The sequence below is a fragment of the Podarcis pityusensis genome (assembly GCF_964106645.2).
Source record: "Podarcis pityusensis genome assembly, chromosome: 2".
NCBI lineage: Eukaryota > Metazoa > Chordata > Lepidosauria > Squamata > Lacertidae > Podarcis > Podarcis pityusensis.
In genome coordinates this window covers 105,447,874-105,475,178 of record NC_138029.1, presented here as the reverse complement: position 1 = coordinate 105,475,178, position 27,305 = coordinate 105,447,874, and the positions used below count along the sequence as shown (strand labels likewise).

The following is a 27,305-nucleotide window of genomic DNA, read 5'->3' as shown; positions in this document are numbered from 1 at the left end:
TAACACTGAGGAAACCCCCACACCAAGAGGTAGAAAACGACTTCCATTCAAAGCTAGATAGGAGCCAGCCCCAATGTGGCACAAGCTGAAAATAGGAACAGTTATTTTCAGTTGCAGCCTTATGGTGTACACCAGGCATAGGCTAACTTGTTTTGGGACTACAACTCCCATCACCCCTGACCACTGGTCCTGTTAGCTAGGGATGATGGGAGTTGTAGTCCCAAAACATCTGGAGGGCCGAGTTTGCCTATGCCTGGTGTACACTCTGCCCCACAGAGCCTATAACATTAATCACATACAAACAAAAAATTCAGCAAAAATATTACATAACGACTAAATACAGCTATCTACAACTCCAGACAGACTTGTGGCATTTTCACCAATGAGCCTTAAATTGGTTGAATTTCTCAAATCTACATTTGAAATACTAATACAGTGGTACCTCGAGTACTTAATTCGTTCTGGAGGTCTGTTCTTAACCTGAAACTGTTCTTAACCTGAAGCACCACTTTAGCTAATGGGGCCTCCTGTTGCCGCCGCGCTGCCACTACACGATTACTGTTCTCATGCTGAAGCAAAGTTCTTAACCCAAGGTAATATTTCTGGGTTAGTGGAGTCTGTAACCTGAAGCGTATGTAACCCGAGGTACCACTGTATCTACATTGTCAAGAATGAACGTTCCATGTGCCTCACATTAACGATGTGAACATGTGCATGCAACAGCATGAGAGAGGCTTCAAGGTGCACTGAGCGTCATATGTGAAAACATTCTGGGTTGGACATGGTTCTGCCTCCATCTGGGAGCCTGGCTCTTGCTTCACGTGTTCTGCAGCTCTCAGCTCTAAAGCTAAACTCTCACCTTTCTCAGTCTGGCCTGTTTTACCCTCTACAATGTATTTCTGCTGTTGTAGGCAGTTTATATGGCAATTTGTCACTTTGTCCCTTTGGGCATCCCTGTGCTCACTGTGGAAAGGCAACCATATGGTTACCATCAGCTGTCGATTGGCAGGGGACCAATATGGGCTGAAGTACCCCTTCTTGTGTGTCCTGAAGTACGCTGGGTGTGCTGAAACACGCACATCCCACTCCTCCAATGGAGCTGCACAGATATGCCTTTGGAGACAGTTAGCTTTAACCTCGAAACAAAAACCAGGAGTGGATGAATCTGCCTATTTCTCATCCATGGCACCTTTGCATGTTTTAACCTATTATTCTGCTCTGTTCCCTTTCCCCATGAACCTGTGCTTTTAAAAACTTCTCCAAATACCTATTTCAAGGCCTGTTTTCTCTCAATACACACATTTAAATGCTTATTTTGATAGGTTTGAAATACCAAGAACTGTGTTTCATGATTCTGACAAGTGCAAGATCTATTGGATAGCTGAGTTCCGATCTATACATTTGTTTATTTCATAAAATGTATGCAGTTTGATTGAAAGAAAAGAAACCCTCAAAGCACTTTACAAAAAATAAAAGAATATATATATATATTTTACAGCCAGACAAAAATTAAAATACTAAAACAGACCTCAACTTTTGAAGCGCATGGTTAGATTTGTCTAAACTAAAGAGTACCTAGACAGCATCTTAAAAAGTAGAGACATCACCTTACCAACAAAGGTCTGTATAGTTAAAGCTATGGTTTTCCCAGTAGTGATGTATGGAAGTGAGAGCTGGACCATAAAGAAGGCTGATCGCCAAAGAATTGATGCTTTTGAATTATGGTGCTGGAGGAGACTCTTGAGAGTTCTATGGACTGCAAGAAGATCAAACCTCTCCATTCTTAAGGAAATCAGTCCTGAGTGCTCACTGTAAGGACAGATAGTGAAGCTGAGGCTCCAATACTTTGGCCACCTCATGAGAAGAGAAGACTCCCTGGAAAAGACCCTGATGTTGGGAAAGATGGAGGGCACAAGGAGAAGGGGATGACAGAGGACGAGATGGTTGGATAGTGTTCTCGAAGCTACCAGCATGAGTTTGACCAAACTGCGGGAGGCAGTGGAAGACAGGAGTGCCTGGCGTGCTCTGGTCCATGGGGTCACGAAGAGTCAGACACGACTAAACGACTAAACAACAACAACTACGATGGCTGGTTGTGGCTCTCCAGGGTTCTAGATTGGCGAGTACAGTGAAGGCACCTGCTTGAACTCAACAGGCAGGGAGTCCCGAAGTTTTGGTGCTGTCACACTGACTAAACCATCAAGTTCTTACAAACGCAGGAGCATTATGTAGCTCCTGTAGTAGTGCTAATTCCACCAACTGAAGTGGTTGAGTGGGACATGCAGGGGAAGGCGAGAGCTGTGGATCAGGACATTCGGTATACAGTATGGTTTTGAAACCCTAAATGGAACTAAACTAAACCTCAATCTGCAGAATTAAGCCCACTGCATTTTGTTCTAACTTGAATGGATATATACTATTCTTCTTTCCTCTTCTGATATGTTTGTGAATTGTCAGCATGACTCCTCAAATTGTATTTTTCTCTCGGCTAGAGGTTTTCAAACTGTGTTTGAAGGAATCCTGGGGTTTCTTGGAAGCTTATTAGGTTTCTGTAATGAGAATATCGGTAATTGAGGACAACTCCTAAAAGCTAGCTTCTCCTCCATTACAGCTTTTCAGCTGCAATATGTGGCTGTAGAAGAGGCTTGGGTGTGCACTCTCAGTTCACACAGAAACCCAATGAGCCTGGACCAGAGGTCCATGTGAATGTCTGTGCCCCTTGAATATTCTACAGTATGCTCTGCAAGCGGTTGCTGTGGCAGAGATTGATGCAGAAATAAGAGAGACAGGCGAACTTCCCTTGGCTCCCAATGGATCGGCTTAGAAGTGAGTTATACTATTTCCCTTGGAATTGGAAAATGACTTCACTCCTTACTGAACCAATCCAGGCAGCTCTTCAATGTGGTACCTAGCAAAGCGACAGAGACATTTCTCTGTGGCTTAAAAGCAGGCTGTTTCAAAGAGCAGCTCCCAGAGATACTGGGAGTGGGACACAAAATCCCAGCCTTGCCTTTTACCTCGAGTCGTGTGTCCCCACCGGGGATTGTGCCTCCCCTCCATTTTCCCCAGGGTCAGCTCTTTGAAAGAGTCTCCCAGCAAAGCCACAAGGACATTTCTTAATGGCTTTTCTAGATGGCTCTTATAATAAGAGTCTTATAATAAGAGTCTTATGAACAGCTGCCGCCTGAAACGTAAGGGATAGGGAATCCTCCCCCCCCCCCGGTGAGAGACACAAGCATAAAAGGTTCCCTGTGGGGGTGGGTTTTCTCTCCTAGCCCCCCCCCCCTTTCCTGGTGCCAGATCTTTCGCTGAGAAGTCACCTACAATTTAGGGCTTGCTCACACTTCTGCTTGTCCCATGCCAAGAAAGCACAGGTCCAAAAGGTTTCCCGCCTGTCCCATCCTTTCTAGGCACATATCCGAGTGGTTTTTGCTTGAGTGGTTTCGCCACTTTCTCCAGGAAAACCCACTGTATGCTGCTGAATCTGCAGGGACACCGATAGTTCCGATTCAGCTGCGGACAGTGGATTTCCCCAGGGAAAAGCAGCGGAACAAGCGCGAGTGTGGGGATAGGAATTCTAGGACTTCTTGTGTTTGCCACTCCAATCAGTACTGAACCCCTCAAAGCTGTTTCGGACCCCAAGTCCAGTGAAGTTATTCAAGAAAGGGACCCTTGAAAGTAGGAAGTTTGAAAACAATTGCCCTATGCCAAAATTGCCAGTCCCCTCTAGCGTTTCATTACATGACCAGCACCAAAGACTTCCAAACAATTCTTTCAGTGCTTTCCAATATGGTTCTTTTCCAATGTCAACATTAACGTTGCATTGAGGCTTCTAGGAATAAGGACCCTACCCCAAACACTGTCGAACCCCACATCTGCACCCCTCCTTGCATGTCTTCCTCTCACATTCAGACATGCACACGTAAATGTTAGCAGCTACAAATTTTCATGTGTGTGTGGAGAAGGCGGAGAGGGTGGACATCTCTTTCTCAGGCACAATAGCTGAAAACAAGATTTAAGAGTCTACCAAAGAAAAGTCATATTGATCGGTTCTTTAGAACATTCCGAACACATCCTTGTTGCCTGGGCTATAAACAGCAGCTTACCGTGGGTTGGAATGGGAAAGAGGGTTCATTTCTTTCTGATAGTGACACCCTTGATTGACAGGCTGTGGAAGACAAGAAGCAGGAGTGAGAAATGTATTTTGCCAATGTTCTTTCAGTCTCAAAGCTATTATTAACCATTTCATGCAATCAATATATATGCAGTGCTTACAGAGTTAGAAAAGTAAATAGATGAGGCCCTACTTCCTAATGGCAGGGGTCACCAAAGGGAGGGGAGGAATGAGGAGGGAAGGGTAACAATGGGAGAATCCATGTAGAATGACCATGCCTTAATATAGGTGCTCTCCCCAAGTCAGGAAAGTAATACAACATTTTGTATTTATGAAAGGAAAGTAACGTCATGCTGGTCTGAAGGATGGGAGAAAAGTCTGAGTATATTTATGATTTGCTAATATTCATCCGTAGCAATCATTTGCATTTTCTCTCTCACTCGCACTTTTGCAAATTTCTTTATTTTCATCAGTTGGCCACATGCACCAAAACACTAGGTATAATTGATTTCAATTTTAACATTTCAATTCTCATTTTAAATATTCATAATTTCAGAAAAATGCTCTGAGCCGGATTTAGAAACAAGGCAATTTTTTATATTTTAAGAAGATTTAAAAGTCACTTTAAAGAAATTATTACACCTGACAGCTAAGCAGAGTAATATGTAGTTCTCAAAGCTATTATGTTCATTTTGGACTGACAGTTTGGAGCAGCTGCTAAACAATTTATACTTCAACATTTTTTCCCTGACAGCCTAGTTATTACATTCCATTTCTTGGTAAACTATCACTGGCTAGAAAGTATAGTTTTTATTATATCACTTTTGTAAGTTGCCTGAGAGCATCTGTTCATGCATTTGCCTTGCATCCTGGTATCTTCACAGGCCAAAATACAATTCTACTCCCAACCCCCAAATATGACTAAAGATACGAATAGAAGGGCAATAGAGAATCAAGCTGCATAACAGATGAAAATGCTAAACCTGGTATAGGACTAAGGTCAAAGAACATGGGAAAAGTAATTGAATACATAAAGCTGAGTATTTATTATTCAGGAATGTACAAAGCATATGAACTGAAACTTGCAGCAAAGATAAATGAGAGACAAAAAACAGCCTTCTGGTGGTGCTGTTGCCATAGATTAGGCCAAGGGACAAAGAGGTTATGTAAAATTAGCCAATATTTAGAACAGAAAGCCTTGTTTTCTGGTGAGAAGCTGCCTATAATCTATATGGAAAAAATTAGCAAAGATTTGATGAGCCAGTAACAGTGGGGAAAATATGATTAATTGGAAAAGACAAGATTTTATTGTTTCACACAAGAGAAGAATGCACAAAATACAATTTTCTCCAGGATCATCAATGCAAGGAAAACTTTACAAATAAGTCCCCTTATTGATAAGTTCCCTTCATTGTTAAACACACGTATTAGAACAGTTGCACACTGCAGAATACAAAATGACATTGGGGCACAGCTGTTTTGCTTCACTTGTATAAAACATAATTATTATGTGGGGTTTACTTTTCATCAGCCCTAGAGCTGTGAGTGGTAAAAGAGAACAAAAAGTGAGTCAAAATCTGCCTTGCTTAACAGCAAAAATTCAAGATCGCAGACAGAATGGAAAAAACTCATAAGCCCTATTCATGCATTATTTGCATGCAATGATGATTAATTTGCATGTGATGACTTCTAGACCTGCTGCCAACATCACATCTGCCCTTTAGAGCAACTGTGCACATTTTGGCTGTGTAGGTGTCCCAATTGTATGGTGGTCTACAAGTGAGCAGGAGCTCATGTATCAAGTTTTCCTTACACACAGCCACACACAATGTGTTGTTGTTGTTGCTGCTGCTGCTGCTGCAGGAAACAGATGCAAAGTCTGGAGAAAACATGCCACTGCCCTCACATGAGTAATGAGTGAATAGTTCCATGGTGTTTTCATCCAAAATGGGCATGTACCTTATATCTTAACCTGGGGTGAGATGCCAGTGAGATGCCTTTTGTTCGATGCAGAAGATAACTCTTAATTCATTCCAGAGAGGGCAGTCTGGAAGGTCACATATTACAAACCTCAGAATCTATAGCCTTCATAGTTGCAGAACACAAGTGGAAAGTGACAGTAATCAGAAATATGTATTATGCTGTCAGGTCTCACAATTTCATTTCCAGTCTCATAATTACTCATTGATTTTGAACATCAGGAATTAGCAGAAATAGGCCCTCTGTCCTCTCACATGAATGAACAATGAGTTTGTGGGTGGGGCTGAGAGATGTCCTACTGGGATAGCTCAGCCAGTAAAGCACAAGACTCTTCATCCCAGGGTCATGGGTTCAGGCGTCAGGTTGGGAAAAAGATTCCTGCATTGCAGGGGGTTGGACTAGATGATCCTCATGGTCCCTTCCAACTCGACAATTCTATTATTCTGTGCATAATTTTCTGAACACTGAGGCACAGTTGTTATTTTGGGTTCCAGACTTTGCCAAACATCTGCCCCAATCCAGTTAATGAGATTTGTACAAGGATTTGTTTCACTTGATGGATCTGGAATTGTAGGTGCAAACTGGATGCATGTACAATTGTGGATATAGTCTGGCTGTGTTACCTTGCTACCTGCCTTACATTGCTACGGAAGTCACCAAAATACATGCGGTTGGGAGAACTCTTGAGACAGCAGATATACAGAAGGGTAAAAATTGGTATAAATGGTCATTTATACTTGCCCACTTTGGAAAGAATAATAGAATCAAGCAGGCTTTGGGAAAGAATAATAGAGTCAACTTTTCATACGGAAAGGTTTTTTACTAGGCAAAAAGCTGAAGCATGTTGGAAGGACAGCTTAAGGAAACTTGTCTTTCAGCTGTACTTTCCTCAGTGGCTTTTTGGACAAGCAACGAATTTCAATTGCCAGCGTTGTCAACTTGACATCGCATAAAACTTTATACTCTCCGCTAAACTGAACCAAAACAGTTTCAAAAGTCAAGTTCACTGGTTGCAATGTGTAAAGATAGGAAACATCAGAATCCACTGAATGATTACTTGGGTTCTGAATGGTTCATTTGTTTGAAAAGTGTCTTAACAGAATTTTGGTCTCAAGTTAAAAATGCAGAAAGGGGAAAAATCCATAAAGAGGTCTGGTTTTCTGTAGAGAGAGGCACCCACAAAACATTCATCACTAGCTGCAGCTACATCTAATTATACTTTTAAATGAGTAATTCATTATATCTTAAAGCTTAAAAAAAACAAGAGAGACACATTAGTCCAAAGTGCTCACTTTGAACCCAAACATGAGTTTACTAAGTGCCAGGACACATTTTATTCTGAGTATTTTTGTTCTAAAATTATGTAAAACTAAAATGGGCATGTATAATCCGAGTTTGCCTATGCCTGGACTAGGCTGTTTTAACCATCTAACACAGACCTAAGTTTCTGTAGTTGCTGTGAGACTAAACTTATATGCAGCATGTTCAGGATCACATCATGGAACTAAAAAAGCTGGTGGAGAAGGATGTGATGTCTGGTGAGTGGCATGGGTGGTGCTTAAGGGCAAAGCAGTAAATGGCTATTTCGTAACAAAACTGCTTACTTCCTTCCAAAGGAAGTAGAGCATCTTATTACAATAGATTGTGATTGTTCAAGCTTCATACAGAACAAATAATACAAAAAAATTGCTGAGGTGCTGGAGCGGACATATTCTTAATTGCCTCTGGAGAGCTGAGTAGATTCTGCATTCTGGCTATAACTTCCATAAAGGAAAGGGATGATAACTACAATGGGCAGCAGAGCATTTTTGAAACACCATGGATTTTTGGATATAAAAAATGAGTGCCATTCTTCCCTCTGTAATATAGTATTTTTAAAGTATGTATTATACTGAACATTAGGACACTTTCAAGTCAACATAAATGTTGTAATCGTCCCCTCCCCCAAGGAAAAGACGAATATTCAAACCTTATCTTTCTAGCCTGAAAAGATTATTTCAGCTTAAAAGGTAGCTCATGGTTCTCCGCCCACTTTGCAAAAATAAAGGATTTCTACTCCGATTGCTTGCTTTTGAGGAATGATATAAAGTAATGCTGAAATCCTTTTGGAGCAAAAACAAAGCTCAGCGATAACAGCACATGCATTGTATGCAGAAGATCTCAGGTTCAATACTTTAAACCTCCAGTTAAGAGGATCAAGCTAGCAGGTGATGGGAAAGACCTTTTGCCTCACTCTCTTAAGAACCTCCGCCAGTCATGGTAAGCTATATTTGGGCTTGATGGTCTAATAGTTCAACCTGTCCTTTAGACACATTTAGGAGTAAGGCCCATTGAACACAGAGGGATGCTGAGTAAACATGCTCAGGAATAGATAGCATGTATCGCAATATACATTCATATTCAGAAAGACCGGTCCCACGTCATTCTAGCAGTAGCTTTGAGTTGTTTCAGAAGCATCTATCTTCAGTGACGACAGCAGATGGAATAGAGTTGTCCAGAGTGCAGAAACAGAAGCTCTGGGTGGCAACTGCAGGAAGGCAGATTTTGGCCAAACTTTAGGAGAAAACAGCCTAATGGTTAGAGTTGTTTGGCAGTGTGACTGCCTGCCTTAGGAGTTGATGGGTTTTTGTTGTTGTTGTTGGAGGCATTTAAACAGAGCATCTGCCCCAGATGCTGTAGCTGCACCCTGCCCGTTATTACTCCATGGAAGGGCTCTTGAGTGTGTTTGAAACTCTCCTAAGAACCTTACTGCCACTGTTGGAAAGTTTTATCAGTAACACACGGCTGCAGAGTTCACTCATGAGTCATGAGCATCTATGCAGACATCGCTTAAAGGTAGAACCCTAAAAGAACATAAAGGTATAGAAAAAAATGTTTGTATATATCCAGGATCTATAGCATTTAGGATCCTTCTCAAGCCAACACAAAGCTTTAAATGAGCCCAGAAGAACTAGGGGCTCCACCAGGAGAACATACAGAAGGCATGCTCAAGCTTACCGCTGGGAGACATGAGTTCCAGGTGGTTGTGTCATCACTGCTTGCACTGATGCTGATGTTACAGTTGTCTATCTGAGATGCACTCAACCCATGCGAAGGTCCGTTATCTTCCAGCTCTTCATTCTGTTGCCTTTTCATACTAGCCAACATCTGCAGTTCAGAAGCACTCATGTTGCTCGGCTGGTAGTTTCTCCAGTCATACTCCTATGAATTGTATTGAAATGAAACGTGAGGGTGGTACTGGAAGGAATCACTATGCAGGGGCGTAGGAAGGGGGAGTGGTCCGCCCCAGGTGCCATCATGGAGGGGGGTGACAAATTATCAAGGAACAATTATTGTCCTACTAGAGCAGTTCATAAAAAACTTTTTTTGGAAAATGCCTGCTCCAAAGGTTTTATCTTACTACGCTAGGGATTATATAGCTATATATGAAATTTCATGCATATCAGTTAATATCTTGACCCTCCTGCACAAAAATAGCTGTTTACTTGGCTGTTTTCCTATGTCGTGAAGGCTGAAATTTCAATTCACCGGAACGTTTACTGTTCCCAACCCTAACCCTGCAGAAAGCCATCTAATTAGACTTTAATTTGATTTTGACATGTTTTAGGAGGTTATTTAATTATTGTTTGATTTTATACCAATGTTATGTATCTGATGTTAGCCGTCCTGAGCCCGACTTTGGCTGGGGTGGGCGGGATATAAATAAAAGTTTATTATTATTATTTATTATTATTCCTTTGTAAGAAAATATGAAATAACATAAAACCATTTTTGCAGGCAATAAATAAATAAATAAATAAATAAATGGGGGGGGTGACAAGAAATTTTCCGCAGCAGGTACCACCTGACCTTCCTATGCCTCTGTCACTATGGAGAAGACATGCACACTTTCCTACAGTGGTTGAAAAGATCCAATATTTCTTACAAGGGAAGGAGGTCATGTGATATTTGCAGCAGGGAAAAGCGTTCATTAATATACACACCAGCTTCTGCTATGGATAATAACTGCATCGACAATTTAACAGAAAGGGCATACAGCTATGTGGGACAGCTTGTATTCTAGTAGTTTTGAGACTTGCATGGTGTATAAAGCTGCCAGGAATGTTTGATTAATATTATATAAATGAGTATAAGAAATGAGAAAACTAATTGAACTAGGATAGATTGCAAACACTGCAAGGTTCGTTAATTACTATAATCCAATGAATTAAAATAAACCAGATCATCAGTTGGAAGGTGGATTCACCTAAGTTTATTTATTTATTTATTTATTCTCCTATTTATTTCTATTTTTTGGGGGGGGGGAGAATTGAGAGGACTATGGCTTCAAGACGGAACATGTTTTGATGTTGTAAGACTTCAAGTTTGGGTTAAAACTTTACACTTGTTTACCTGAAATAACCACCAAACTCAGTAGGACTTATTTCTAAGTAAATTCTGAAGGATTGCACTATTAACTCCTGGCATGGAGGCAAAGTTAAATCAAAGTTTGTCACCAACACAAGTCAGTAGTGGGCGAGTTGTTTATTACATGACTAAGATTCTACTGTGAGCTCCCACAACACTCCTCCCCAAGTAGGTTTATTTAGAACTAAATCCCGAGCTGAAGAAATGAAAAGCAATATGCACATGCTGAGTGAAACTGTAAATGTTCTACACATTAACATTTACTTATTAAAATATCTGCTTCAGCCCATGTGTAATCTCAACTAAGGGTCTGAGGAATTCTTTCATTTGTTTTTTTTTTAAAAAGGAAAAAGGGGAACACTGTGGTGATGGCCAAGATCTGAACCAAGAGCTGTTACTCACAGAATCATAGAGTTGGAAGGGAGCCCATGGGCCATGTAGTCAAACCCCCTGCAATTACCCAGAAGTAAATCCCACTGAATCCATTGTGATTTACTCCCAAGCAAATGTGATGGTTTAGAATCAGTGAAGTTGCATGCACTTGTCAACAGAGGGCAACTTCCTTCTGTGTTGCCTAGACAACCAGAGAAAGCAAGCTGCTAGCTTTCACAATAGTCTTTTCCTCACACAAGCCCTCTCTAGCACCCTTTTTCCTGATGAGAGCCAGTGAAACAGTAAGTTCTCAAAACAGAATTAAGTCTGATAAATTCACAGAAATGTTTCTCCTCAAATTACAGAATCTCAATTTCATTAAGTGTTGGGTAGAGTTGGACCAAACTGCGGGAGGCAGTGGAAGACAGGAGTGTCTAGTGTGCTCTGGTCCACAGGGTCATGAAGAGTCGGACACGACTAAACAACTAAACAACAACAACAAACAAAGCTGTATATATAGCTGCAGCCACTCTGCACAAAAGCTTTCTGGGAACTGCAGGTACCTACAGATCTATTCCCAAGCTCTGAAGGGGTCTGGTGTTCACGCAGAAATTATGCAAGCAGGGGCTACCCTGTTTGCTTCAAGTGATAAATAAGACTTTCTACCTGCATTTTATACAGATGGTATGGCAATAGGGAGAATACTACTCCCTTGGTACAACAGCTCTACTGGGTACCCATCTGTTTCCGGACACAATTCAAAGTGCTTGTTATCACCTATAAAGCCCTACATGGCTTAGGTCCAAGCCATCTGAAAGATAGTCATAAAAACCTGCCTGAGTTTTGAGATCTTCAGAGGAGGCCCTTCTCTCAGTCCCTCCATCCTCACAGGCATGCTTGGTGGGGATGCTGGAGAGGGCCTTCTTGGTGGCTGCTCCCAATCTTGGAACTCCCTCCCTAGAAAAGCTAGACTGGCACCCTCCTTGTCCTTCCGCTGGCAGGTGAAGATTTTCTTGTTCCAACAGTCTTTTGGGAACTGATTGCTTTTAAGGAAAGGGCTGGTGCCATGCTGTTTTTATTGTAATTTTTGGTACGGTTTTAATATATTTTATGCATGTATGTACTTTTAATTCTATTAATGTTTCATTGATTTTTAATTATGGTTTAAAAATGTTTTTCAGCAGTTCTTATTTTTATCTGTAAGCCGTCTTGATTCCCATCATGGAAAACGGTAGGGTATATATCATCATCGGCCCAGGGGTTTCACTGAACATCTGAGTGCTCCCTTTGCCCTATTGCACTCACAATAACAAATGGAATATGGCTTTTAAATTGGTGCAAAAACTCTTTCAAAGAAAGGGGTCAGCAATTCGCCTTTTAACACCCTAGACTGCACTTATGTCTCATGATGGCATCAGAAATCCATTCCCTTTTCAACAGCTTCAGCCCCCACCAGGGTACATAGAAAATCATGCCAAAATGTTGAATGCTTCTAGGCCAAATTACATCTACCCTGAACATCATGGCTTATTAGTGTTGATAACTAGTTGTTATTCACTGGCAGCTCAATCTTGAAAAAGGCTTTTAAAATAAACTTACTGCCCCCTCAGCTGCTTGAACAACAACAACAACAACTCAATCAACTGTCCACAACATGTGCCAGTTCTTTCATAATGTTAATTTATTACTTGGATTTCAGTAATACCTATTACATTCTAGCTACCTTCTACACATTCAGAAAGACAAAGTCTCCAAGCTTCCCTTGGGCATGCTTGAAAAAACACACAATTCATTTGGAAACCTTTTTTTAGTGGGTGTGTACTTAAGCCTTTTGCATTTGACAATTCAAATAAGCCTGGTCCATTTACTCAACCTGAGAGTCAATCATGAACATTCTTACAAAATGAACCCCCAGCTTGGACCACAACTTTCCTCTCTCTATATATATGTATATATTCACTTAGAACCAATAATTAGTGTTCCTTTGTATTGCAAAAAAGAGTAGGCTGAAAGAACTGAGGGACAGGGAGGAACTTAGAAATTCCTCATGTTGTTCTCTGTTCTTTAACAGTCCAAACGTTAGCACACACTGTGAGCCTTTTTGATCACAAATAGCAATGTGCACTCAAGACTTTTAATCACAATATTGAAATTTAAAGAATGGTGTGAACATTGTACTTTGAGAGAGGGGAAAATATATGCCTGAGAGAGAGGGAAATATATGCCTGTTGTTTGCTGGCCAAGGTTCATTCTTCTATGATTTGAAGTGGCCAAGAAATGATTGCAGCATTGATTTGTACACAAAAAAAGCTTTAAGACAGTGGCATATTACTTTGCAGGTCCTTTTGCTTTTTGGTTAATTGCATATCTTAAGGCCCTTTCTGTATTTTGTACAAGGATTAGCAGTTTTCCCCATCGAATATTTATGTTCTGTAAGGTCTAGACTTTAATGAAGCAAGCTATTGCCCTTTCCTTGACACCTGGGAATAAACCAGATTTACTGAAAATGTAGTTTTGATCAACACAGCAAGCAAGTAGCCTTGCATCAACTTTTCCACATGTGAGGCCAGACTCTTGGTAGCCATACCATAAAGGAGCTGGAGATCCACCAGTTGTTGTAACCTCCTCCTCTGCAAAGGTGTGTTGGGGAGGGGAGTGTCTGACAGCTGACTGCTCTTATCATGGGCTCAGTGCTCCTTTCTGTGTAAATTTGTTAGGATAGTGATGCTAGCTGGGCTAAAAACAGTGTACAGGATCCCTTCCCATTGGGGAGTGGGAGGCTACCCCACCCCAGCAGCTTCTGAGTCATCAGAAAAACCAACCCTATACTGAGATGAGATGAGATCTATCATGTTTAATAGCAGCTTAGGGGTGGAAAGACACCCCAACTAGTCTAATTCCATGCTTCAAAACAAGATAAGACTATCTGCCTCTTTATTCCTCTCTCCGCCGCCAAATCAACATATACAACCTGGAGCAAGGTATGCTACAAGCAAAGACCAGGTGCACACAGACTCTAATGCAATAGCTCCCCACGACTGCCAGTGGTGCAACTATGTAATTATAAATTGGGGTAGGGAACTGGATCTGGCCGGAGGTCACCTGGCTGTCACCTGCAGCCAGGAATCACGGAGACTTGGAAGCTGCACAGTCACCAGCTGCAAATGACGGGAGGCAGTGCAAGACCCAGTCTGATCAGTGCCCCCTTTAAACAATAAAAACTATTGGAAAGCGAGAAAGCCAAACTTTCAAGATTTTGTGCTTTGCATTAGGCAAGATCTCACCATACATTTTCTCAAAATATTTGCTGTGAACATTATTATTCTTGGCAAAATAAAAAAATAAATGCCCCCCCCCCCTTTTTTCTTGGTAAAATGTACAGTATCTGCATGTATAAGTTATGTGGGCAACAGTGAACAGGACAGCTAGAAAGCATGCTGTAATCGAAAGACCAGATGCACAAGAGGAAGATGAGTAATGTTGACCTTTATTTAGATTCCTCTCAGGCACAGGGTTGTAATCTGACATCTGAGATTACCTCTTAAGGGCTACCTCCTAGGAATACTTTGTAATGCTGCAATTTTAAAGGAAAGTAAAAATGCTTTGTTAGGTCACAATCCTGAGAATGTGACCTACCAACTTGATCCCTGAAAATGCTCTCCTTGGTCTGAAATACAGCCCTGGTGCTCTACAGCCCCTTTATGTTTGGTGATATTTAAATGGGGATTTCCTAAAACGGATTTCAAACTGAAGTTCCTTTTTATTCTCAAAGGGGTTTTTCATGCAAGAAGTAATTTCACACGGCTCCCAAGATTCTTCTAAATGCAACACTTCGGCTGGCAATTAAAAGCTTATCTTGTCTTGCTGTATATCCTCTCCATACGATAAGAAGCATTTTTATTAAGCTTTTAAAACATTCAACGGATTGACAAAACCTGTTATAAAAAAGCCATTTTTTTCCAGTTTAGAGATGCACATAATGACATTTGCATTCTCTTAGGTTCAAATGATTTATCCAGAATTGTTTAAATTTAGTTATACGTGCGGAAAAGTTTAATTACCAGCTATCTACTTGGTTGCAATATTACCCAGAGGGCTGCACTTCTTTCTTAATTAAAAAATATTTGAACTTAATAATAGAGAACTCTATTAAAACATGAATAAAACATTGCAAGCATGCAAGTCCTTAAAGTTTACTAAGTAGTTAGCAAATCAATTTCATTAAGAGTTGTTTGAGCATTTTTTCACTAGTCATATACATGTGGGGATTAGCAGACTTCTTCACACCAAGTTTCCACTGCAAAAATTCCTTTGACATGAAACCCTACACATTAGGCCGTATCTGCACCATCCTTTTGTCTTGCTCTGAGAAAGGAGGGAATGGAAGAGGAGTTATCACAAGCTTGTAAACTGAAGCTTGCCTGGTGCTCACATGTAGCAAATGAAGTATCTTCTCAAGGTGAGAAAGGAGAGAAACTTTTGTAAATTAAGAACATGTATCACTGTTGGCTCTTGAAGTCAGCTACACTCCATCCCTGACAAAAGCTGCTGCTGTCCCTTTAGAACTGGCTTCTTTCTGTCTGCTTCGATCCAGTCCACTATCATCTCCTAGGACTGTCTCAAATGAACATGCTTTTGGGTAAAGGCTTCCTCTTTTTCGCAATATTACTACCAGGCCACCAGGGGACAGATCTATTGGGTGGCCCTCCCAGGTGTGCTGCTTCTCATTGCTTTCCACTCTCTGGGCTACAAGAGTTAAGGTGAGGTGTACATAGGTCCATTGTTGTCTCACTCAGGTAATAGTTCCAGCCCACCCCAATTTCTTCTTCTGACCAAACTAGGCAGACCACAGACCCCTGGCAGTGTGATCCTGAGCCCTGAGTTATGAAGCACTTTGTAAAGCAGGGATAGTATGATATGACCCATCTCAGTGCCAAGCCTACTGTTGCAGCTATGCAGACTTAGTATTGTTCATGTCTCTGCTATTCAGTTTGTCTACATCAATTCCAGCCCAGAGCCACGGTTCAGGCAACACAACCACTTTAGGAAATATTATGATTATTGTTAAGTTCTGCAAATTGGTTAGCGTGCCAAGTAGCATTTTCAATTTTGAATCCTGTCTTTTAATTTTCATGAATATATTTCATAAAATTTATGTTGATTGATGGGAGTCCAATCACCTCTGGAAGGCCACATTCCTGATCAAGAGGGAAGCAGTGGCAGAAGTCACAGAACAGAGTCTGTATCTACAATTAGTACACTTAGTGACTGGGCTTGCATGCATTAAACAAATACAGTCCACTAGAAATGAATCTGAAGAGTCAAGAGACATTACAATAAAATTGTATATGCTGCACAGCAAGACATTTAACTGTCCAAAAAATGTCAGAAGAATCTGACAGCTTAAGAGCGGCCACCTCTAACACAACACACATTCCATTTTAAAACTCTCTATTCATAGCAGACTATTTAGCACATAAATTGAGTGAGGAAATCTTAACTGTTAAAAAAGGTACAAAGTATTGTCACCTTATTTGCAGTGGACTAATTTGTTCTTGCATAACAGTTGCTGTAACGAGAGCACACAGTGGGGAAGGGAGTAAAACCACATGAGGGAGAAGAATCAATTTGATGGGCATGAGTATAGTCCCCAAAAGAGCCTGGGGATTTGGTATATGACACTACCTTACTGTTAGCCTTCAATCATGTCATTTATTATTTTTCTGGATGGCTGCAGCGACACTATGAAGTGTAGAGACTAATGATCTCACGAGTTCGCCTGCAGATTGGTATTGAAAATCTGTCAATTTTCCTCTCCAGGACTTCAGTCGTCTAAACTGAACCTGCATTGGTAATTCACAGACTTCAAAAGTTTGCCAGTGATTACAATAAACTTGCCCTGCTTGGAAGTCTGAGCTACCACCGTTTGTAATGAAAATTTTGAGTCATATTATTGCACCCACCCTGGAACCCCCACTATGGTAACAACTGGAAGGCTAATTAATCAGAAGAGTACAACTAAAAATAAGAACAAAAGAGCTGGCACTGATTTGGATCATCAAGACTATCCAGGCCAGTGCAGTGCTCAATATGAGCAGCAGCCCATGGCAAGCTCACTAGGACAGAGGCAGCCAACACGGTGCCTCCTCCAAATGACATTGGACCACAACTTCCATCTACCCCGGCTAGCGTGGTCAATGGTCAGGGATGGTGGGAGTTGTAGAACAACAACATATGGAGGTGCATTCAGTCCACTCTTCTCTCTTCTTATTGTGACTAGGACTTGCAGAATTGACAGGGACATAAACTGGCCCCTAGTTCACATTAAGGAAAAAAGAACCATGCTAGTGAGTCTGCTGCCCAGACTATAAAGTAACAAACTTATTCAGTCATGATTCTCACTAATGAAGGCTACGGAGGATAGGGGGAACCTACATGAGCGAGCCACTGAGTTAATCTGCGTATTTTCATTGCGCGTGCAATGGACCAGGTAGTCTATCGGGTCCAACCTTCACAGGCTTACCAAAAATACATTCCCCTTAGCACAACTGCAAAATGTGTTACATGATGGTCCTTTCAGAGCAGATAGTCCCTAGTGGCTCATACAAGTCAAGTGCCAAAAAATCCTTTCTGGGCCTGCCACTAATCCATGAGCTGAAGATAAATTTATTCCCAGCCAAGAATCAGATGGCATTCAATCAGATGGTGAATGGCTTTTCCTTCATGCTCACCAAGGACAGCAGGGCATATAACCACCCACTCAACATCCCCTTTTCAATCATCACAGTTCCAAAAGCTGCAATGGCACAGAAGAGTCCCCAAGATCTTAGGGATATTTATTTGGATTGATTCTGACTCCGGAAGACTCCAGCTAAGAGATAAAGCAAAAATCTGAGATACTTTCATAACTTTCTTGAAACTAAACAATATTGTTTGTTTCTTCAGCTGTTCCAGTGCGCTTTTCCCAGGCATTTACACCCCCCGTCTTGATTTACAAGCTATATTTATTATTGGCTGATTGGTATTCATTAGTTCTTCTACCCACATTCTTCTCTCACTGTCATCTTTGTAACAAATGTCAAACTACAATTGGACAGATTGCACTCATTCAAAAGATTTAAAAAAAAATTACCTCCAAATGTTCTAAACTTAAAGTCAGTCCTTGACAAATCTTGACATGTGGATTGACAAATCATGAGAGAATTTTAAAAGCACAATAGCTTCAGAGAAACTTTGTCTCTGTATCTTCCATCTTCAATATGCTGTAACATTTTTTGAATTTGATTCGGCAGCCTATGGACAAGCAACTTAAACCCGGATCTGGATATACATTAAAATGCTTCATAGGCCACATGCAGTCCATGGCTTATAATGCTATTCATTCTTGATCTTAGGTGGGAATCCTAACCCAACTTAAGTAAAGGTAAAGAGACCCCTGACCATTAGGTCCAGTCGTGGCCGACTCTGGGGTTGCGGCGCTCATCTCGCTTTATTGGCCAAGGGAGCCAGAGTACAGCTTCCGGGTCATATGGCCAGGATGACTAAGCCGCTTCTGGCGAACCAGAGCAGCGCACGGAAACGCCGTTTACCTTCTACTTGCACTTTGGCATGCTTTCAAACTGCTAGGTTGGCAGGAGCAGGGACCGAGCAATGGGAGCTCACCCTGTTGTGGGGATTCAAACCGCCAACCTTTCGATTGGCAAGTCCTAGACTCTGTGGTTTAACCCACAGTGCCACCCGCATCCCATTAACCCAACCTACACGGGAGTAAATCCAAAAAGCAGACATTTTTAGGGCTGCATTGTTATCTAGTTGCTATTGATAGCCCTACCTGCCATGAATTTAGACTGCTCCTTTGTGACCTTGGTTTTTTAATTAATTTATCTTTGCTTTACAGATTTATCATGCTCTGTTATTGGTCGCTGCCCCCTACTGGGCCAATGAGTTCAAATATATGAAACCAAGTTCGCATCACTAGGTGCAAAGTGGACATGCAGGGATACACAAAACCTGCAATGCCCTCTTATTCAAACAATACAGATAGAAAACCTTAATATTTTCTCCATGCTCCAAAACACTTACAGGAATTTGGACTATCAGATTTGAATTCTCCTGTGGGATTTCTTTGAGGGATTTTCTGCTGATGGAAGTTCTTAATGGACTGGTTGATGTACCCTTTGATACAAAAGATGCTTCCTTCCTGGGCTCAGGCATGCTTCCTGTTGGGGACAAGCAGGAAGTTGGCAACAAGTTCCTTTGGATGTTATCTGCCTTTCCTGCCATCACAATTGAATCTTCTGTCGTTGGCGACAGTTCCTCACTGGTGTGTTTTGCATATTCTTTGTTTGTGCTGTTTTCTGGACTTCTGCATGTCATCTGGGGTGGGATCTCTTTGAAAACTGCAAGTTCAGATGACCCTAAAAATGAGGGGCTGGTCGGAGCCTCTTGCATAAATTCACTGTCATTATCATCCTAGAATAAAGAAAGACAACAAAATATGAATGATACCCCAATACTGCCTGTTTTACAATTTCTTACTATTTTTCTCATTCAACATAGATGCAGAGTATACACAAGAGAGAGGGTCCCGCCCCCAACTGCTGACAACTGAAATTCTGTCATATTCCTAACTTTTCTGTTTCAGGTGGCTTTTAGAGAGGCAAAGTAATTCTGTTTTAAAAACAACAACCACAACCCTGCATTTTTGTACCTCAGGCTTTGTAAACCTTTGCTTTTTTCTGCATTCTCCCCTTCCCCATCAACCTACACACAATGCTTAGATACATTCCTCATGGAGAGTTGCATCATTCCCCTTAGTAAGGATTTCAACAAGGCCTCTCTTTTCCACAGCTACACACACTTTTATTTACCATATGGGGAAATACTATAACATACACTAATATAATTTGGCAGATTGTATATACATCAACATCATATTCTGCAATATCACATTTTAGCTGACATTTGCCCTGTATCTTCACACTACCCACCAATACACATTTCTATTTCTCCAAGTCTCCCTTGTAGATTTTTTTTTTTAAAAACACCCTATTCAATCATGCACCAGTGCCAAAGCTTCAATAAAGTATGTCTGATTAACTGTAGCACGGCATATGTACACTGAAGAGACTGATTTCCCCAAGGATATGGCTCTTCTATTGCAGTGCCACATTCCTTGAAAGAAGATGCAGATGGGTATCTGGACAATAATTTCTGGATACAGAAAACTGATTGCTCTTGCTCGGTTGTAATTTCTAAAAGATCATTCTTGAGAGCCCACTTTGAAGCAGATGGGACCTAGTCCTTTGTATCCAGATCTTTAATGTTGAGAAGCCAGAGTTAACATGCTTTGTGAAGAGAAAACAGTCTTATTCATTTAAATGTGAATGAGAAGAGTGGGAAGAGCTTCATAGGATGAGGGCTGCAATGATGCAAACTGTCATGGTAATGTAAATCCCACAGGTTTTTAAAGGGATCGACAGTATTTAGAAATTGTAACCTGAGGAGTACAATGAGAACGTGGGCCAAATCTTAACACTGACCCTGATCCCCCACCCAGCAAAATGGGCAGATCTGGATCCCCTGAAGAGTAGGACAGAGGAAAGCAAAGATGATGGTGGTGGGAGGTGGAGGGAAGCAAAGGCACTCTGCGGCCAGTAAGATTTCCAAGTTGCCCATGCCAGTGAGCAAGCCACACACAGAAGCTTTTAGATGGGTCAAGGTACCATCTGACTTGCTCTGGCCTACAGAAAAATTGCTGTTGGTTTCCCTGTAATTCTCTCCTTTAGTCAAAGGTGGATGGTGGTAAACAAGGCAAATTCCCTTACGTCCAAAGCAAATTCATTTTCTGCATCTTCAAATAGCCTTTCCCCTGATCTAGCATTTTTCTTGTGTATGTCATTGCACAGATGATACGTTTGGTTTACTTGGGTTGCCCCCGTTCATTTTCAATGAATGGAAAACTTTCTCCTTCTTTTAGGTAAGTCTACAGATCCAACAGGACGCGGGTGGCGCTGTGGGTTAAACCACGGAGCCTAGGACTTGCCGATCAGAAGGTTGGCGGTTCGAATCCCCGCCACGGGGTGAGCTCCCATTGCTCGGTCCCTGCTCCTGCCAACCTAGCAGTTCGAAAGCACCTCAAAGTGCAAGTAGATAAATAGGTACCACTCCGGCGGGAAGGTAAACGGCGTTTCCGTGCACTGCTCTGGTTCGCCAGAAGCGGCTTAGTCATGCTGGCCACATGACCCGGAAGCTGTATGCCAGCTCCCTTGGCCAGTAAAGCGAGATGAGCGCCGCAACCCCAGAGTCGGCCACGACTGGACCTAACGGTCAGGGGTCCCTTTACCTTTACAGATCCAACTGCTTACCTAAAAGAAGGAGAAGCAAATAATGAAGCTGAACTTCAAAGCAGAGTTCAGATAACTTTCTGTATTGGCCCCTGAACATAGATTGCACATTATTCTCTTTACCTTTGTTTGACACAGGACAGAGTTGTTGTTCACGTGTACAATAATGTGAATTTTGCCATTGATTTAAGCATAGAAAATGGATGATTTGTGTCCAAGGGAAAATCCACAATGCATACCCATTCCAGTTTATTTTTATGTAGGAAATAAAGTAAACCAAAGTAAAACTTAAATGGGAAAGAGCACAAAGTGACAAATATCTATAAGAATAAACATCATTATAATTCAGTCCTTTTCCTAATTAGTAACTGGTCTTATCTTTCTGGATTATAACTGGCAAAGAGAATATCTTGGTATTTGTGAAGAACTCCAAAAACAGAGACCAGATGATGGCCGTGATTTAAGATTCAGTATGTCAACTTTAACTGGCTTAACCCTAAAATCATAGCATTGTAATATAACTAATGATACTTGTCAAATCTAAGGTGAAAAAATAACCAAGAGATACAGGAAGGTAGGGTTATATCTTTGGTTATATTTAGCATGCAAACTGCAATTTTCTCAGGGAGACATAATTTTGCAAAAAAAAAAAAAAAAAAAAAAAAAAAGTTTTATCTTCCTATTCCTTCCTGCAATAGAACTTGCTTGTACTTCTAAGTTAGTGGAAAGAGATTCAAATGATAAGAAATGATTTCCATAATTAAATAGGCAAGAGTCTGGAATGTTAATAAAGGCAGAGAAACATAGCGGTTGCCATAACAACCTGATGTAATGGCTGATTGACATGACAATCTGCTGAATTTTTGTAATTATAGCAGCAGCTGATGTTTCCAGTTACGCTATTGGTTCTTTTTCAGTCATCTTAGAGCTCAATGTTTTTCATATTGCCAAAGCTGCAAAATCCTTCATTACATTCCTGCAGGTGCCACCCATGTTAAGGGGTGAAAGTCTAAACAACCAGCATTTTTTTGTTTTAAAAATCAGATTATTATTTTTTGGGGGTGGGGAAATCATGTTCTTCACATGCCACTGCACTGTGAACTCTCATCTGCAATGTATAATGCATATCTAAAATAGAGAAACTATCTCTCTCTTTAAAGGTTTTTAAAAGGGGGGGGGGTACAGCAACTAACAAGAAAACAAGGCAAAAAAGAGTGCAAAAAGTTTGCACTATGCATCAATTTAGTTCACAAGTGTTGCAGAAGTGTTGCACAACATTTTTAACAAGGTGAAGACTAGAAAAAAACTGAAATTGATTGACCATTCAGTTTATGAGGGGCACTAGGCCTTGATGGCCTAGAATATATTTCCAATATGCATTCGCTCACAGCATTAGTACCGAGACAGTTTGGTAGGTATGTTACGTATGCCACAAAGCAGTTTATATCAGATGCAATGTGCTGGTTGAACAGGCCAAAACATCGACGTCACACAACGTTGTACAGGCACACAGTTGAGAGCAGGAGTAGATGAAGTTGCTTTCAAATGAGTTATCTTGTCTTGATATGATTTCCATATACTGAAAATGCATAGATGTTTCATTAAAAGTGTTCGACTAAATTAAGGGTTCACTGTTATATATATATTTCTACAGGAATGCCTCGATCCAGGCCTTGGCCAATGACTCCCTTGTGTAGTTTCTCTACTGAAGAGGGTCTTAACACCTGCACCTCAGATCAGTGATTTCTCATTCACAAATGGCATGTGAATGTGAGTGAACTTGATTACTTGCAAAGCTTTTCTCTTCCATCCCCGTATCGCCTCATCATCTTCATCCCTGATGAAATTTATATTTTAAGCTCTTCAAGGGATCTGTTTTTGCTGATGTCACTGTTAAGTGTCAGTTCAATGCCTAGAGCAGCCAAGTGATCTCTCTCTCTCTCTAACACACACACACACACACCGATTTTTCTCTGAAAGGAGCTCCACTCCCACACAGCAATTTATTCACGAGGAAGAATGACAGATGATAGTGCCAATGCCAGTTGAGTACAGCTACATCAAACCAACGACCACCGAAGTAACTCACCTCTTCATTGCTCTCATTTCCATAAAAGTCATCTTCCATCTGAGCTCCTCGCCAAACCCCACTGATCTCTTCTTTTAAATCCACAGAAAAGCTGCAGCTTTCTGATGACAGGTTCAAGGGCTTCCCGTGAGGTGCTGATCTAGGTTTTGAGGAATAGGTGAAAACATCCTCTCGCCGGTCTTCGGCTGCTTGCTTGTTTTCACATGCTTCAACATCACTCAATGCCAAGTTTAAAAAACTGTAAGATGTTTCACTATCCTTCAGCGACAGATTGCTGGAATCCAGTTGAGAAGTTTCTTTATCAGGGAATATCCACTCATCTGTAAATAAAGTGGGGGGGGGGTAACTGTTTCTATATAAAAATGTATCTTTCAGGAAAATTATCAAGCAAACGTTGAGTGCTGCTTGAGAAATGAAATGGAGATTGTCAAAAGTCATAAAACGAAGCTATAACATTACTACAGAATATAAGTGGATGTTTTAAACGAAGGATGCAGAACCTATGGCTCTTCGGGTGTTCTTGACCCACAACTGAACATCATTTCTAGCCAGATTGAACCTGGTGTTAGTACTGCATAATGCAGGACACAGTTATTTGTTGAAGCATTTCCTCACTTATCAACTGATCTAGACCCTGCAGTGAGTGATGTTCAGGGCTCTTCTCATTGCCCCATGGGTAACAGGCAGCATCTACTGTACATGATACTCGCTGTTACACCGGACTATGGAAATCTTCAACTCTCGGAGAGGCAGATGGGGACAATTTTACTAGGCTTCCATCGCCAAGTTAAGACACATTCGTTCTCCTGAACTTTTGGAGAAAATTAATGAGTGCTGCATAACATTCCAGGTCGTTCTGTGTTTTATTAAAGACTTGATTCATAATTGTATTTTATCGTGGCTTCATGCCAAATGTTGTACTATGTTAGAAAATGCCCTGAGATCAGTGTATGTGGTGAAATCCAGGTCTATAAATCTGGTAAATAAATTAATAAATTAATATATTCTGTGCACAAAGTATATAGCGAGCTAGTAAGCTATTTCCCTCCACATCTGTCACAGCTTTGATGTGTTACCTCTTGTTCCACCACACCCACCCTGTCTCCATAAACAAACCCCTTCCTCTGCACACCTGGCCCCATCCACTGTTTTGTTTCTTTGTCATGCTGGACTAAACAAAAGCTTTGTTACGGGCTTATCTATATAAATAGTGCCCGATTCCTTAAAAATTATATGATGTGCTTCCTCTTCAAAGGAGTCGAATGTCCCAATCTCTACATTCAGCTCCACACACCCTTGTCCAATTTATATTTGAATCTCAAAAGTGCAGCTTTGAGCTGGCATGAAAAAATGTGCGAATATATCCATTTCACCAGATTCCCCCTGCAAGCAGGCAGTGCTAATCTTCTTGTTTTAAAACAAACATAAAGCCAATGAAATGGATTTAAAGATTGACTGTGCCAGATAAACATGGGATGGAGCTGTTTTACCATCTCGTTGTTAAATTATACTTTACTGTTTGAAATTATGTTAGGGGGAAATGTCAATGGGATTGATTAAGGGGGATCTCAAACAACATCTAGGGAAAAGAAGAACTGCTCAAGTATTCATCACTCCCTTATCTTCATTAGATGAAGCACTGTGCGGCTTGGTCACTACAGCTTGGAACTCCCTAGCTCCATAAAGCAATATTACCCACCAGCAATAGGGGATTTTTTTGCGGCGGGGGGGGGGGGGGGGAGAGATCACAAAAAATACTAAACTGGAAGTTGCATTGCAAAAGCACCATGACCTGCTGCTAACAGTAGGGGAGAAAGGAGATACCGGTAACACTGTCACTGAGCCTGAGTGACACAGCACAGGTAAAACAGAGATTTCCACTGAAAATTGCATTCCAATACAGAGGTCTCTCCCTGCATAGGAATAGTTATCCCAGTTGGCGACATCATGATGTTCAGCACTGCTCATAGGAGCCAACTCCTAGGGGCTGGGGCCCCTTTGCCCCCCAAATAAAATACTTGAGGGGGCTATCCTCCCCAAGTTGATGAACACGGGCATTCAAATGGCATGTGCGTACTGTATCATGTGAACGATTATGTAGAGTGGGGCTTACCTGCTCCCCCCAATATGTTATTCAAGTTGGCATCCCTGGCACTGCCCTAAGCCAACATTAGTCAGATGGTGAGGACACGCCATCTGAGAAACACATCTGATTTCTGACATTTATATTCATTTCAACTAAGAGGAAGCTGGGGTTTTGCACCATGCCCTATGTATGGTGGCAAAGCTGGGGTTTTGCACCATGCCCTATGTATGGTGGCAATGCAGATTCTCTTTCATTCAGTAGTTAAAGAAGCAAATGGTTTGGAAAATGGGTGGTGGTAGTCTTTCCTCTCCCTTTTAAGGCAAATATTTTGAGCAGGAAGATACACTTAACCCAGGGGTTTTACGAAGTGAAAAAAGAAGATAGCGTGTAGGATTGCAGAATGCGATCTCACACCTGTTACACAGCTTGGCAACTAATGTGACCTGTAGTCAGTATATACTTGTTTACAAGTGAACAAGATGAGTGTTCTAGAACAAACTAAATCCTATTATCTCTCAGCCATGAATTTACTGGAATTCTTCCACTGGAAAAAAATAAATAAAATGTTTCCATATCAATTGTAATGAATAATTTCGTGTATCTTCTTAGGAAAAATATGTAAATTACAGTGTAATCACAGTATTGCAGCAAACAAGATAAATACAAGAATGATCACCTAAATGTCTAATTAGTTTCTCTGCAGAGTCAGATTTATGCTGGAGCTTCTAATTGCAGCCTAACATTTTAATGAAGGTTTCAACATGGCATAAATAAGACTGACGAATGATACACAATATTCATTCATTTTATTTCTTCCTTTGCCCCAAAACAATTTCCTTTTTGTAATGGAATTGCACACCTGCTCTGGAAGATACGTTTATGTATTCTCTGCCACCTATCTAAAGAATTTCAATTCTAAATTTGAAAGGACCTAATACAAAGCAATATGGATAATCTCTGGATTATGGGTCAAACCAAGATGAAAACCAGGACTGAGACAAATATATATTCTTCAATACATGACTTTTACATCCCCCTGATTTCTCCAAACTTCAGTGTGTTCCTTAGGAATTTTTTTTATTGCCCAATACGCTGTCCTGTTATTTATCTCTGAAACAACAACACACACAGGATTCTTAGGATTCTAACATGAGACTGCAAATTAATTCAGGCATTTTCTGTTGTCCATATATTATTCACTATAGACATACTGACTGCAGTATCAAGGGAAGAATATCAAGGAACAAAAAGCTAGTTCCTTAGGGGTTTTCCTTTCGGGCCTGACCATGTTCCTAACAGAATGGGACTTATACACTTTAAATCAATTGTGGGTAACCTTTGCTGAATCACAACCCCCATAATCCTTGGCCCTTAGACATGCTTGCTGGGGCCAACTGGAACTTCAATCCAACAATGTCTGGAGGCCCAGAAGTTCCCCACACCTTTGTAAGCGACGGAAGGCAATACCAAGAGCGGTAAGAGGGAGAAGCAGTAAGAGATTAGATAAATCAAGGTTCTTCCATGTTTCTAAAAGTCCTGCAACTCTGTGTGTGTGTGAACTTTTAGGCTGTAGTTTGGAGATTTGGGCATGCACGTGACTTGTCTTTCTGCTTTGTGAGGGCAAGGAGGTGTTGGAGAGGAAGGAATCACATTAGGAAAGCTGTGGGGCTAAGGATGGGATGGATCACAGATCACAAGGTTTTTGGCAGTATGGTGCCTGCTTCATAATTTTCTGAGTCTTGGACTCCAGTTGCACTGATAACCAGAAGCTCCTTTCAACAATTCTATCAACTCAAAAGGCTGCAGACCTTCTAATCAGATTGGAACCAGTCCCTACTACTGAGGCTTACATAATCTTGAGATGAGACCACCACAATGAATTCTACAAACGTTGGCTAGAGAACTATCATG

The 27,305-nt window shown here is 41.1% G+C and overlaps 1 protein-coding gene across 5 annotated transcripts in view; it reads right to left on the bottom strand.

The window, feature by feature from the left end:
• Window positions 1-27,305, bottom strand: part of CFAP20DC (CFAP20 domain containing) — a 144,789-nt gene that overhangs the window by 40,469 nt on the left and 77,015 nt on the right. For all 5 annotated transcript variants that reach the window (XM_080995700.1, XM_080995699.1, XM_080995701.1 and 2 more), the window contains 4 exons: window positions 23,309-23,628; window positions 18,956-19,345; window positions 9,092-9,295; window positions 4,107-4,168 (listed from right to left, as the gene is read on the bottom strand). In XM_080995700.1, the coding sequence (XP_080851826.1) occupies window positions 4,107-4,168; window positions 9,092-9,295; window positions 18,956-19,345; window positions 23,309-23,628 (976 nt within the window). The remainder of the gene's footprint in view (window positions 1-4,106; window positions 4,169-9,091; window positions 9,296-18,955; window positions 19,346-23,308; window positions 23,629-27,305) is intronic.